Below are 14,022 nucleotides of genomic sequence, written 5' to 3'. Positions count from 1 at the left end.
AAGAGGAAGTCTCATGGGATCCTCTGCCTGGAAATTCTGCATCTTTCTACCCATCCTTACAATTAAGCCTTAACAGATGTTGTGGACACATAATTATACAGAATGATTGTCCTTAATTAAAAAAGTATACACCCAGGAATTTCAAGAGGAGATATCCTTTGTTATTGTCTGTGTTTCTATGTGTGACTTTAGAAAGAATCATATACTGAAGAAGTTTCAGTGCTTTTCAGTTTTATAGGTACAATTGGACGATATAAGGAGCCCCACAGTGGTTATAGTGATCAACTGCTTACCAAAAGGTTGGCGAGTCAATACTACCAGCAGCTCTGCAGAAGTAAGATTTGGCAATCTACTTCCATAAAGATTTACAACCTCAGAAAAAACCCTTTGGGGTCACTATGAGTAGGAATTCACTCCATGGCAGTAGGCTTTTGGTTTATTGGATGAAATGAAGGGGCAGCAAATTTGCCTCTATAGCCACCCAAAGAAAGAGTAGCATGGTTTCTCCAGTTCTAATAACTGAAGGCAGATCAGATGGTTTGCATCTCTTTTCTATGCTCCTCTTCTCTTTGATATTTTTAATAAGCATTAAGGATGGCTAAATATGCCCCTCTCTTTAAAAAAACTGGTTCAGTGGAGGAAGCCTATTCAGTTAGAAATGACTGTATCTCAGAGCAATGATGATAGATTTAACACAAGGAGATGATTTTAAATACAGGGAAGTGTTTATTCCATGTCAGGCTCATCCATTATCTCAACTCATATTCATAAGAACCCTACAAGGTATGTGGCACTACTGTCCTAATTCCATAAATGAGAAAACTGGGGCAGATTTAATAAGTACCTTACTTGTATAACAAGTTTGCACCATAGCTGGTAGGAGCAGGAGCGAGGCTGTGAGTGTACATAAATAACTTGATGGTCCTTCTTTCATAAAATGACCATATACTATGAATATGTATTTACTTGGCCTCTGTAAAGACCTTGGAAGGGGTCTATGCACAGGAGGGGAAGTCAGACTTTAGCGTCATGAGCTTCGTGGTAAATTTGCATCTGAGTAAGGGGGCAGACATTTTGACTCCAAGTTTGCATTCCCAGTAGTGAAGGTGTAGTGCATGAGGGTCAGCCTCATATTTCCTTAGTTATGTTACAAGAGAAGGTAGGTCATGTTCGAAAAAGTGGTGGGTAGTAGATGTTAGTGGGAAGGGCTGGCAGAACAGATGTTATATGAATAATAAGCAACTGAGAGATTGCACCTGTGTCCTCTACTTTGCTCAGGTGGCTAGCAGAGTCTGCTCGATGGCTGATTGTCAGCAATAAACCAGAGGAGGGCTTAAAGGAACTTAGAAAAGCTGCACACATGAATGGAATAAAGAATGCTGGAGAAACTCTGACCATGGAGGTGAGCTAGAAAGGGAAGCTGATGAGGGGAAGTAGGGAAGACATGCCTGACCTCTACACTAGTCAGTGTCCAGAAGGCGAACAGAGGGTAGAGTGCAGGCATGGTTATGGGTCTTCCTCCCTCACTGCCCTAGTTATCAAAGGGTGTCGACATTGTTTGGGCTGGCATTGAAGGAGAATATGCTGACAAGACTGAACGCAGATATTTTGACTCAACAGAAAAAAAAGCACTAAGTATTTACAAATGGAGAGACTATGTACTGGTCTCTGTAACTGTGTAAATTCTAGTGACCAAAACTAATCCATTCCCTTCCAACTAATAATCTGTAGGTCTTACGCAGGATGCTAAGTCCAGTAAAAAGAAGGGTTAGTGACCATACAGAAGAAAGTGTAAGAGAGGTTCACTTATTTCTTCATTCACTCATGTACTCTTTTATTCAAGATATATTTAGTGAGTGCCTACCATGTGCCAGGTCTGTTCTAGTCCAAGAAATATGACAGTGACCACAGCAGCCATAATTTCCTATTTATAGAGTTTATATTCTGTGTGTTACACATTCTAAGAGCATGAGTTTGTGAAAGAAATATTTCAAAGAAGACCTTCTCCCTTTTTTTCTTCACCCCAGGTATAAAAGGAATCTGTTGCTATGGTCCATTACTATTCATTCTGTCTTGCACATTTAGAGATATTTATTGAATAACAATATAACAATAGTGTGCCAGGCAGGGGGCTAGACCATGAATAACAGAATAGCTCAGGGCCCCAGCCTTCAAGGAGCTTTCACAGTAATTTGAGAGAGAAAAATAATAGACAATTTTAAATCCAAACAGATTCAATAAGACAACGGCAAGAATTATAAAGGAGCACGAGAAGAAATATGTACTCTCAATTCCTTGAGAAAGAAGAAGACAGGGAATTAGCCAGTCAAAGAGGAGGAAATAAAACATTCCTTGTATCATGTTCAATGGCACATATGATAAAAGATTATCTACTCCCAGAAGAAAGCAGAGGTCGTTTAGAAGAACATTTCAATGAAGAAGAACCAAAATGCTCCTGAGAGTTTAGATCCCACTGAAGATGGTGGGAAGGATTCAAGGTTTCCCCGGAGATGAAGTCATTGCAGAGTCAGTGGCACTGCGGATACTGATTTGATCGGGACACCATGGCATGGCCTTTCTCTAAACATATTTTAAATTTAGGTGGAGCCTTAGACTGTGTTCTTACATGCCAGATGGATATAAAATCCTATTGGAAAAACTATGTTTCAGGAAATATCTTAGATTCCAAATCCACACCTAGCCTCTTGCCTGCCAGGCTGACCTAATCCACAGAATGACAGTTTTAATTCTTCCAGAGTAGAAAAAAGCAGATAGTAAAACAAGTGAAACAATCCAGATACTAGGAAAGAATAATGCATTATCACAATGGAAAATCACATCAGGGTCAGGTGGAAGAAAGAGAGCACTGCAAATGAGGAGCAGTTGAAGCTTGGCTTAGGCTATAGATCCTATGCAAGAATGAGTACCTGTTATGGATTGAATTGGGTCCACCAAAAAATAAAAAAAAAAATATGTGTTGTAATTCCTAATGTCTGTGCAATAGGTTACTGTGAGTTGGAATTGACTCAATAGCAATGAGTTTATGCCCGTGGTTATAATTTGATATAATTTATGAAATTTCATTTATGAACGGGTTGTCTTTGTTATGTTAATGAAGCAGGATTACTGTAGGGTGTATCTTGAGTCAATCTCTTTTGAGAAATAAAAGGCATTAAACAAACAAGCTAGCTAGCGGAGATAGGGGAAGAGAGATAACAAGCCACATGAGGATTGCCCAGGAGCAGCAACTCAGAAGAGACAAGGACCTTCCTCCAGTGCCTGGAGACTACACCCTGCATTTGAACTTCTGGCCTCCTAAACTGTGAGAAACTAAATTTCTGTTTGATGAAGCCACCCACTTGTGGTATTTCAGTGACAGTAGCACTAAAACCAAAAACCAAACCCACTGCCGTCGAGTCGATTCCAACTCATAGCGACCCTATAGCACAGAGTAGGACTGCCCCATAGAGTTTCCAAGGAGCGTCTGGTGGATTTGAACTGCCAGCCTTTTGGTTAGCAGCCACAGCCCTTAACCACTATGCCACCAGGGTTTCCAATATAGTACTCATTGGTGCCATATTTGATCTTTTTAGGATAATTAAATGACAAAAATAAGGACAGACATGCATCCTTAATGTCTCTGATATGGTCTCTGAAATAGGACATTATGTGATTTAGATGTTGTGGGGACACCATATTATATACAGGCAGTCCCCTGGCTAGGAATATCCAACTTACTTACAACCCACAGTTATGAACCGATCCTTGTGGAGCCTATTATATCAAAAATTTCAGGTACAAACAATGGTTCGTAATAACAAACGGGCACTACTTTGTGACACTCATCAGGACATTATTATAATTACTGTATTATTATATAAAAGATGTTTTAGCCTATCCAGAAGTGCTTCTTTAATGTTTTATACGCATGGAAAGGTACACTATATACTAAGATAAACATTGGACTAACTCAAGTTAGCTACGAACTGTGCCTAACTGTTCCGACTTAAGTACAAACCTGACCTTAAGACAGGTTTAGGAACAGAACTGTTCCATAGTCTGGAGACTGCTTGTATAACTTCATGTGACCACCGATGTGTGTGTGACTTGACGTTCTCCAAACAGACAACTGTATTTTAAAAATTTGGCAACTAAGTCAAACTGTTTAAGACCACTGTTCTGATCAAATCTCACACACTCATGGGCCAGATTTAGCCTGCCAGGCAAGATTAGGTCTTCCAGTCTGGTTTCTATTTTTTCCCTTTCAAAGCTCTTACCTGCTTCTCAGCTTCATGTTCAACAGAACTGCCATGGCTGTTGCGACCAATTACTGAATCAACTAAGTTTGTGGTCTTAGTCTTGTTTTTACCTAAATCTTATAGACTGCCTGACACACCTTGCTCAGACAGTCTAATTGAAAGCTACTCCAAATCACATCCATGCAAATATCAATCTTTTGGTTGTTCCAGTATAGGAGTTTGGTTGGCCAAGTAAATAATGCACAACTCCTCTGCCCGAGTAACAGATAGTTGAGATATAGGTGCAGTGATTGGGCAGAAAGATTGTGTCTCAGTTATCTGGCACCTGCTATAACAGAAATGCCACAAATGGGTGGCTTTAACAAACACAAATGTAGTTTCTCATAGTTCAGGAGGCTAGAAATGCAGACTCAGGGGAAGGCTTTCTCTCTGTCAGCTCTAGAGGAAAGCCCTTGTATCTTTTAGTTCCTGCTCCTGAGTGATCTTCATGTGGCTTGGCATCTATCTTCCCCCATGTCTACTCTGCTGGTTTATTTAATCTCTTTAATATCTCAGAAGAGATTGACTCAAGATACACCCTACACTAGTCCTGCTTCCTTAACATAATAAAGACAATGCATTCCTGAATGAGATTATAACCACGGGTTTAGAGGTTAGGACTGAAAACACATATTTTGGGGGCATATAATTCAATCCATAGCAGATGGAGATCAAAATTGATATTTTTTACTACTGTGAAGACTGACTTTAAATCGGTGGCAGCCATAGCTTTGCTCTCACTTTGTCCCAGAATTGATCTTGCCCAAACATTCACAGGTTTTCCTCGCAGGAGAAGAGCCTATTTTGCTAAATACATGGCATGACCCAGAGAATGCAGTCTCTTTCCAAAGATGTACTAGAGCTGTCATGAAAATGTAGACTGAGAGGTATGAGCAGGCCTGTTGTGTTCTCCCAAACTTAATAATCCATCAACACAGTCCTCCGTGGGCCCCTTAGGGTAAGTAGAGAGGGCAGAGAGTGTTAATATTCAAAGTCCTTAGACATGGAACCATAAAGATTAGAGAGAAAATGCCCCCCCACCCCCCCAGTATTTCTTAGGTGACTTCTTTTTGGTTGATTTTATGAAGCCAGCCTTGTTTCAGTCAGCCCCTAGGAAGATCCTACTTTCCAGCCTTGAGGCAAACCCTTCTGCATCTTCTGACAATATTCTTTCCTGCTCTGCTCATTACAGTTTGTTGTTTCTGACTCATTGATGTAACTAGGGTCTCATCTATCCCTGTCTGCTTAAATTTCCATATACACCAAACACCCTCATGTTCTCTCCACATCTCTCCACTGATCTGCTCTATTCTCTCATCCTATCCCACTGTGACTTGTCCAGCCTTTTTTCTTTCTTCATCTCTATTCTGGTAAGTGTTTCTGAAACCCTAGAACTCATTCACAGAGACTCAGTCTGAGTTATATTCTCCATATACTTTCTTAGAAGCACCCTAATCCCAAGGCTCATTTCCCCACCAAATCACATGAGGAAAGCACTAAATGCAGACTATATATTTAGAAAGTGAGTTATAGCACACTTATGTGGTCGTGAGTGACTGCATAAGTATGAGACAGCAGTGCAAAATTCTCTACTGAATCTTTTCAGGTTTCTGTTACATTCCCAACTCCTTTGAAATAATAAATTTTGATATGCAAATAACATAAATAAGTTTTATTTTTCCTAAAAATCTTCTTCTATCTTTCAACACATTCTCAAACATCTTCTGAAAACTCTCTGAATCTATATGCTTTCTTCCTTTATTGGTTCTGGAATTTCATATGTTTCAGCTTCTAATGCATTCTACCCCCATCTGTTCCTTCCACCATTCCTCCTTTTCCTCTCTCTTTTTTTTTTTCCTTCCTCCATTACAAATTCGTTACATGACCTTTGGTGACAGATTCTGTGACAGAGAGTAGGAAAAAAACATCCACAGCTTCTCTCTTCAGGAAGGTCGTATTCACACAGGTAAATGGACTTGATAAAGTCTCTGAGAAGTAAAGCAAGGGTGGATGGGAACACGGAGGAGGGCGCTCTAACCTAGATTGCAGGAATGGAGACATCTAATGCTTTTTGGAGGTGGTGTCATTACTGTTAGCTGTTGTCAAGTCGGCACTGACTTATGGAAACCCCATGTCAAACAAAACAAAATGTTCTGCAGCACCTTCATTATCATTGCATGTTTGAGTCCATTGTTGCAGCTGATTGTTGTGCCTTCCAATCTAGGGGGTTCATTCGTCTTCCAGCACTATATCAGACAATATTCTGTTGTCATCCATAGGGCTTTCATTGGCTAATTTTCAGATACATCACCAGTCCTTTTCCCCTAGAATGTCTTAGACTGCAAGCTCCACTGAAACCTGTCCGCCATGGGTTACCTTGCTGATACTGGAAATATTAGGGCATAGCTTCCAGCATTGTAGCAACAGATAAGTCACCAAAATAGAACAAATTGAGAGACAGGTTGTACCTTGGAGGTAACAATATCTAAAATAGCTCTTAGAGAATAAGGTGGAAAAGGCCTGGTTTAAGCAGGACAGTCTGTTGGTACATAGATCAAAAGACCTATTTAAAATGTTGAAAAGCAAAGACGTCACCTTGAAGACTAACGTGCATCTGACCCAAGCCATGATGTTTTCAATCCCATCGTATGCATGCCAAAGCTGGATGATGAATGCTCCTTACAAGCAAGGATGGCAACACTATGTCTCACATACTTTAGACTTGTTATCAGAGGGGATCAGTCCCTGGAGAAAGACATCATGCTTGGTAAAGTAGAAGGTCAGTGAAAAAGAGGAAGACCATCAACAAGATGGATTTACACAGTGACTGCAAGAGTGGGCTGAACCAAACAATGATTGTGAGGATGGAGCAAAACCAGGCAGTGTTTTGATATGTTATACATAGAATCACTATGAATCAGAACCGAAAGATGGCACCTTATTCATTGTTCAGCTTTAGCACACATATGAGGCAGTTGAAAACATCATGGCTTAGGTCAGGTGCATCTTAATCTTAAGGTGACATCTTGGCTTTTTAAAGAGGTCCTTTGCAGCAGATTTGCCCAAAGCAATGCCTCCTTTGATTTCTTGACTGCTGATTCCATGGGTGTTGATTGTGGATCCAGGTAAAATGAAATCCTGACAACTTCAATCTTTCCTCCATTTTCATGATATTGCCTATTGGTCCAGTTGTGAGGATTTTTGTTTTTGTTGAGGTGTAATCCATGCTGAAGGCTCTGGTCTTTGATCTTCATCAGCAAGTGCTTTGTCAGTAAGTGTCAGATGGATCCTGGCTGAAAGCAGAGAATACCAGAAAGATGTTTACCTGTGTTTTATTGACTATAGAGATGCATTCGACTGTGCAGATCATAGCAAATTATGGATAACATTGGGAAGAATGGGAATTCCTCAACACACTTCATTGTGCTCATGAGAAACCTGAAAGTAGATCAAGAGGCAGAGTTCTTTGAACAGAAAAAGGGGATACTGCATAGTTTAAAGTCAGGAAATGTGTGTGTCACGGTTGTATCCTTTCACCATTCTTATTCAATCTGTATGATGAGCAAATAAACCAAGAAGCTGGACTATATACATCAGGATTGGAGGAAGAGTTCTTAACAACCTGCATTATGCAGATGATACAACCTTGCTTGCTGGAAGTGAAGAGGACTTGAAGCACTTTTTAATGAATAAGATGTGAAAATTAAGGAGAAAGATTCACAAAACAGGTGAAGCTCCAGCATGATCCCAATATAGGCCTCCTGTACCCTAGTTTCTAGAGGTAGACACAGCTCTGTGTTCAAAAAAATACAGTTTGGTGAATATTTCCAAAAGTAAATATGGAACCAAAAGCCAGATGGAGATATAGGTTTTGTAGGATTTGGCAGTTAGAGTGGCTTTTCATTCCTCTGAATTCTCTTCATCATTCAAATTTCAAATGGATTTTTACATATTGTTTCACTTATGTAGGTGAGAAGAGAATGAAGTGAAAATTATTTGAATAGTTATTTGAATAGTTAATAAGTGCCAGAGCTGTGCTACATAGAGTTCCATATGCACATTTTTTTTGATCTCCTGTATAGCCTACAAAGCCTTCTGAGAGTAGCATTGTTTTTTTTCTCCTCCTCATATACCTCTCCCTCTCTTTCTTTTAATACTTCTTTTCTTCTTTTTCCTACAGTTTATGCTTGTCATCCTCTTCCTTCCTCTCCTCTCCTTCTTCTACATGACAAGAAGTTAATTTCAGAGATGTTCAGTTCTATTCTTCATGAAAACAGCTAGCAAGTGGCAGAGCCATAGTATACCACCAGGTTGTAAACAGGACTGGATATAAAGCATACTACACCAAGATCTCACTGTTTTTGCCCTCAGATTTAATTCTAGGCATCTCATTCATGAAGACATATATTCTAGTGTTCATCTAGAAGAAACTGAGCCCAGAACCAAAACAAGGCTTTCAAGAAATTTTCCTCCTTCTTGAGACAAACTGTTTTGCTACCAAGGGCAACCAGTTGAGAACCAAGCTCAGTTCCAAATCTTCCGTGCCTGGCTGATATAATCCAACTAACTCATCATTTGGTTTCACTTCCTGATCCGAATCTCTAACCTGTGCAGCCTTTTTGATGCCTCACAGCCTTCTGTAGTTCCTATTTAAAGTGTCCTTCTTGCTGCATCATTTCCCTGAGGCTCCTTTAACTCCCTAATTAAATGATCATGCCCCACTCCCACCTGTAAACATATGTTCCCTGTCTATGTATTTCACTATGGAAAGGGAACTTGTCTCTTTTGTCCTCTGTTGGGTGCCCAGTCCGCCTCCCAAAGCCTAGCACTTTAGTGGCACCTGATAAAAGTTTGTCGTTGCTGTTGTTGTTGCAGGTTTTGAGAGCCACCATGCAGGAGGAGCTGGAGGCAGCACAGAACAAACCTTCTGTGTGTGATGTGTTCCGCACACCCATCCTATGTAAATGGATCTCCCTTATGGTTTTTATGAGGTAGGCTCACACAGTCCATGGGTTATATTAAAACGGTGAGCCTATTTCTTATTTCAAAGGATGTAACAGTGTTGTGGGGCAAAGACTTGAAGATAAATGGTGAGGAAAACATACAAGATAATTGCTATGTTTGGAGTTGGTCAAAGGGTTATGAAAAGATTCACAGGCTAAGTATACAATGAGGAGTTAAGAAAGTCACATCACTTAAAGGTACAGCTTAAAACAGTAAAATGTATTAAAAAAATACAGTTCAGTGAATATTTCCATAAGTAAATATTGAACCAAAAGCTAGATCAAGATATAGAAACACTCTAACTCCTAGGGCATTCCATCATGTATCCTCTACAACATGCCCCCCACAATCCAAAAAATAAATTTAGCCATTCTGATCTTCATTATCATACATTTTTTTATGATAGTTTTAAAATCATCACCAAGAAAGTAAATATTTTACAAACCAACTTTGACTTAATACTGTACCACCAGTCACTGGTTGACTGGGCCAAAGTCATGGTCAGCTGTAGAACATAAGCTCTAAATCTTATAACGTGTCTTCCCTCTTTTGTTCACCAAAGATTTGCAACCACTATATCCCTTTTTGGCCTGTTGCTCAACATCCAGCTCCTGGGGAGCAATGTTTTCCTGATCCAAGTTCTTTTTGGCATCGTCTCCCTCCCAGGCCAAGGTCTGGCACTTTTGGCCATGAAACATACCGGACGTCGAGGAAGCCAGGCTTTTTTCATGTTCCTGTTGGGTGCCTGTATTCTGCTCCTCACATTTATGCCTCAAGGTGAGAAACAATGAAGGTCAGAGGAAGGAAGTGGCTTCTCCCCGTTGCTCCGGGATTGTACTGTCACACCCACCTAAGTCAGGAGTAAAAGAGCCTAAGGATCCCCTGAAACCAATCTGCAGGTTTAGGACAGATTCTGCCATTAAGTTGTTAGGAATGGAGTCACAGGTCAGCAAAAGTCGGCCCAGACATATGGTTGTCTTCTTCATCACTGAGAAATATCTGGAAAATAGTGACACTTGCCTTTTCTGCAATCACACATTCAATCACAATGATTGAAGGACTAGATCTTGCACTGTATCCCAGCATGGAGACAGGATACTGTCGTTTCCTTTTCTGGCCTCTCATTACAACAGCTTCAGTGACGACTTACTCCCTGATCTCTGTATGTCCACTTCTGTGTCTGATATTAGGTCACCACTGGTATTAGGTCACCATGACTACAAACCTGGGTTAGGGGAGGCTTTTCGGCTTTAAGGAAGTAAAAATCCTTTGTCTCAGGTGAGGAAGAATTATACAATGGGATTAAGAGCTTAAGCATATTAAGATCCTCTCTTAGAATTTTAATTTTACTGTAGAAAATGATGGTATGTAATGATTAGAGGACCCACGTGCTCACCATACTGCATGTATTTCCCAGCTGAGTAGTATATTTTACAGGACCAGATGGTGGCTCTAATTTTATTGAATGTCAGCAGTGATGCAAGTTGGCTGCCTTACACTAGAGTGCACTCCAATGTTGCAAAGCTCTCATGCTTTTTTTTTTTTTTTTTTTTTAAGCTGGGTAGAAAACTGATTGTCTTAAGCTTCCCTTCTGTGGTTCACAACATCTTTGTTTTCCTTCCAAGAGTTCATTGTTAATGATTGCTGAGTAATTATTTTAAGTCAAGATATTCTTCATCCTGTCCATTAGCATTGAAGTCTTCTCCTTTTATTACTCTCTTGTACCATACTTGTCCCTGGTCAATATTGTATCTTCACCTAAGTTTTCAACTCCTCAAGGACATGGATGAGTCTTAGACTGCTCAGAATTTGTCCACATGACAGTCCTATAGAGTATAGGAAGCACTAGGCACAACGATGGGAGGAAACTCCTGCCAGACTCACTCTCCCTTCTCATCCTCTGGAAAATCTTGAATATGCAGGCAGAGTTGGTATAATTATTCAGGTCTTTTTGTTCACTACTTGTCTTCATCAAGGTTCTCCAGAAATATAGAACCAGTGAGATTGATACATACATAAAGAGAGAATTACTTCAAGGTATTCACTCATGGTATTGTGGGGATAGGAAGCCCAAAATTCATAGGTCTGGTAACAGTCTGGAGCCTCTTCCTGGCTCATGAGATTAGAGGAGACTGGCCAATTCAAAATCTGTAGGTCAAGTGGCAGGCTGCAGGCTTCTGCAAACTTGCATCCCAAGACTCATCGATCAGGCAATGGGAAGAGAGCAGAGTCAAGACAGAGAGTCAGTTTTTTACAAATTAACTCTTTGGAAAAATAGGCAGACCATGTGAAAGGTGATAACACTACTTGGCATTAGATTACATTATGGAACAGCAACTTGTCTAGTGTTTGGCCAAACCACTGGGAACCATAGCCTAGCCAAGGTGACAAGTAAAATTATCCATCACACTATTTCAGATGTAATAAGTAGACAAGTGACATTTCTCAGCTTACCAGCCACTCCACATTCTCTGCTTCTCTGCAGTTTCTAGAAGATGTATTTTATGTGTGCAAACACCTCTGATGGGGGCTTTCTCACTTTTATTTTGGGGATGCTGATTGTTTCAGCTCAGGTTTCCTGATCTGACTGGTCTTCCTCTCCCCAGAAATGCAGACCCTGAATGTGGTCTTGGCAACTTTGGGAATGGGCGCTGCTTCTGCCATTACCACCTGCTCCATTGCTCACGCCAATGAACTTTTCCCCACGGTGATCAGGTACAAACTGCCCTGTCAGGGTCAAAAGAGAACTTTCCCAGCTAACTGGGCCTCATGGAGGAAAGAAAACTGAGGCTGGTTAGTTATCAAAAGCAGTCCACTTTTATAGTAATAATAATAACAAATTATAGCCAAAATTTATTGAAAGTTGACTTTTTGTCAGGCACCATGTTGAGCCCTTTAATGCATCATCTCACCTAATCTTCTCAACCATTCAAAGGGTAGCTGCTATGGGCATCATTATTTTTTAAATGATTAAATTCTGTCTTGATGTACTTAGGAGCTTGGAGCTAATAACCAACAAACAAAACACATTTTAAAAGCAAGCGAATGCAGCCAATCTCCATGTGTGCAAACACTCTGCTGTAGTGGCTCCAATAATGAAAGCAAAATAATATATGAAAATTTCATGTGTGAATTTTATCAGATTTATTTGTATTGTTATTTATATCCCAAGGGCAAGAATTTCAGGAATCCTCACAGTGGCCGCTTGTAGTGGGGCAGCCGTCGCTCCCCTTTTGATGACCCTAGCAGTGTTTTCTGTCCCCCTGCCCTGGATCATCTATGGAGTCTTCCCCATCCTGGCTGGCCTTGTTGTCCTTCCCCTTCCAGAAACCAGGAATCAGCCTCTGCCTGACACCATCCAGGATATAGAAAATAAGTGAGTAAAACTTCTACCTCTCCCTTGGGGGCACTATGTGCTATTGGTTTGACGGAGAAGGTAAACAGCCATCAGGGGCACTGTCTCCCTAGGCAGGCTCAGCCCTGGGCTGTTTCCATTTGTGACAGTGCCTTGAGTTCAGTGGCAACCCCATCCCCATCCACAGTGATGGCAGACTCCATCCGAGAATCTCTAGATTTCACAGACCAGCTCTCCCCAGTTGTACCAGCAGTTTCAGTGGTAAAGAGACCACAACTGGGTCTCCTCTGCCCTCCGTTCCCTAGTGTGAGACAGACACCCCTGATGGTTTTTCACAAATATGCACAGACCCAAACACCAGATTCTCATCCCCCACCCTTGGCACCACCCAGCGCAGTGAGTGCCCCCAAGCTGGCTGTGACTGCCCTTAGCTATAGGCCTGATGACTGCCCTGGATTCTGAAGAAATGGGAGAAGATCATGTGGAGGACAAGAGTGTTCTGGTGCAAATGACGGTATATCCAAAGGCAGGAGCCCTCTTGTGTTGCCTGTGAGATTCAGTTAGTCTGGTTACACTGGAAATGAAAAGGTTAAGAGAATAAATAAAGGGCACAGTAAGGAAAGGGGTATTCAAAATGATACACAATGGGAAAGGATTCTAAAATTTTTCTGGGCTTCCTTTACCTTCTCCACAGACTCCTTTGGCCAATGCCATGGTGACCAAAGCTGAAAATAGCAACTGTGCAAGCTACTTACCCAAATCCTGCCTTAGTAATTTGGTGTTTTACTTCACAAGATTTACCTGAATTCTCATGTAGAAGTCATAGTTTTTTACCAAAGCTGGTAGACAGAGGATAAACTAGCTTAAAGAATGCAGACATGTATGTTTATTGCATATCTTTTCTTCTATGTGTTTGTCGGTTTCCTTTTATTTGTCCCAGGAGAAAAGTGTTAAGAAAATCAAAGCAGGACCATACCTGCGTGAAAGTGACGCAGTTTTAAGGAATTCCAGGAAATGCTGCTGATCAAAGAGCAAATTAAAGGGAGAAAAAAAGCAAGATCATCCCTATGTATATGCAAATTTGGAAAATAAATAAATGTAAAGATATAGTGGGAAAATGGATCTGTGTGACAATTGTGTTAATTAATAAATATAAACTACTTATGAATTATCATAAGAAATATGAAGAAAACCATAACACTGAGAATATTTTTTGTATGATTGTATATATACTTAGCATGTATTTGGATAGGTAAATGAAATTGTGTTAAAAATATCAATGCTTCACAATTAATTGGTGGAGTATTTACAATGAAGTATACCATACCACTGGGAGAACTTGACAAAGTGCAAAATTAACTGAAA

The 14,022-nt window shown here is 40.5% G+C and overlaps 1 protein-coding gene across 2 annotated transcripts in view; it reads left to right on the top strand.

The window, feature by feature from the left end:
* LOC100673322 (organic anion transporter 7-like) overlaps positions 1-13,658 on the top strand; it is a 34,704-nt gene extending 21,046 nt beyond the window's left edge. Inside the window, exons 5-10 of one of the 2 annotated variants that reach the window (XM_010599100.3) lie at positions 1,279-1,402; positions 9,174-9,289; positions 9,865-10,079; positions 11,909-12,017; positions 12,475-12,678; positions 13,601-13,658. In XM_010599100.3, the coding sequence (XP_010597402.2) occupies positions 1,279-1,402; positions 9,174-9,289; positions 9,865-10,079; positions 11,909-12,017; positions 12,475-12,678; positions 13,601-13,658 (826 nt within the window). Of the gene's footprint in view, positions 1-1,278; positions 1,403-9,173; positions 9,290-9,864; positions 10,080-11,908; positions 12,018-12,474; positions 12,679-13,597 lie in introns of both variants that reach the window. The other variant, XM_003419635.3, reaches the window with a different exon arrangement.
* Positions 13,659-14,022: the final 364 nt, after the last annotated feature.

This window comes from Loxodonta africana, chromosome 7, assembly GCF_030014295.1.
Source record: "Loxodonta africana isolate mLoxAfr1 chromosome 7, mLoxAfr1.hap2, whole genome shotgun sequence".
Lineage (NCBI taxonomy): Eukaryota > Metazoa > Chordata > Mammalia > Proboscidea > Elephantidae > Loxodonta > Loxodonta africana.
The sequence above is the reverse complement of the archived record's forward strand: the minus strand, read 5'-3'. Positions and strand labels throughout refer to the sequence as shown.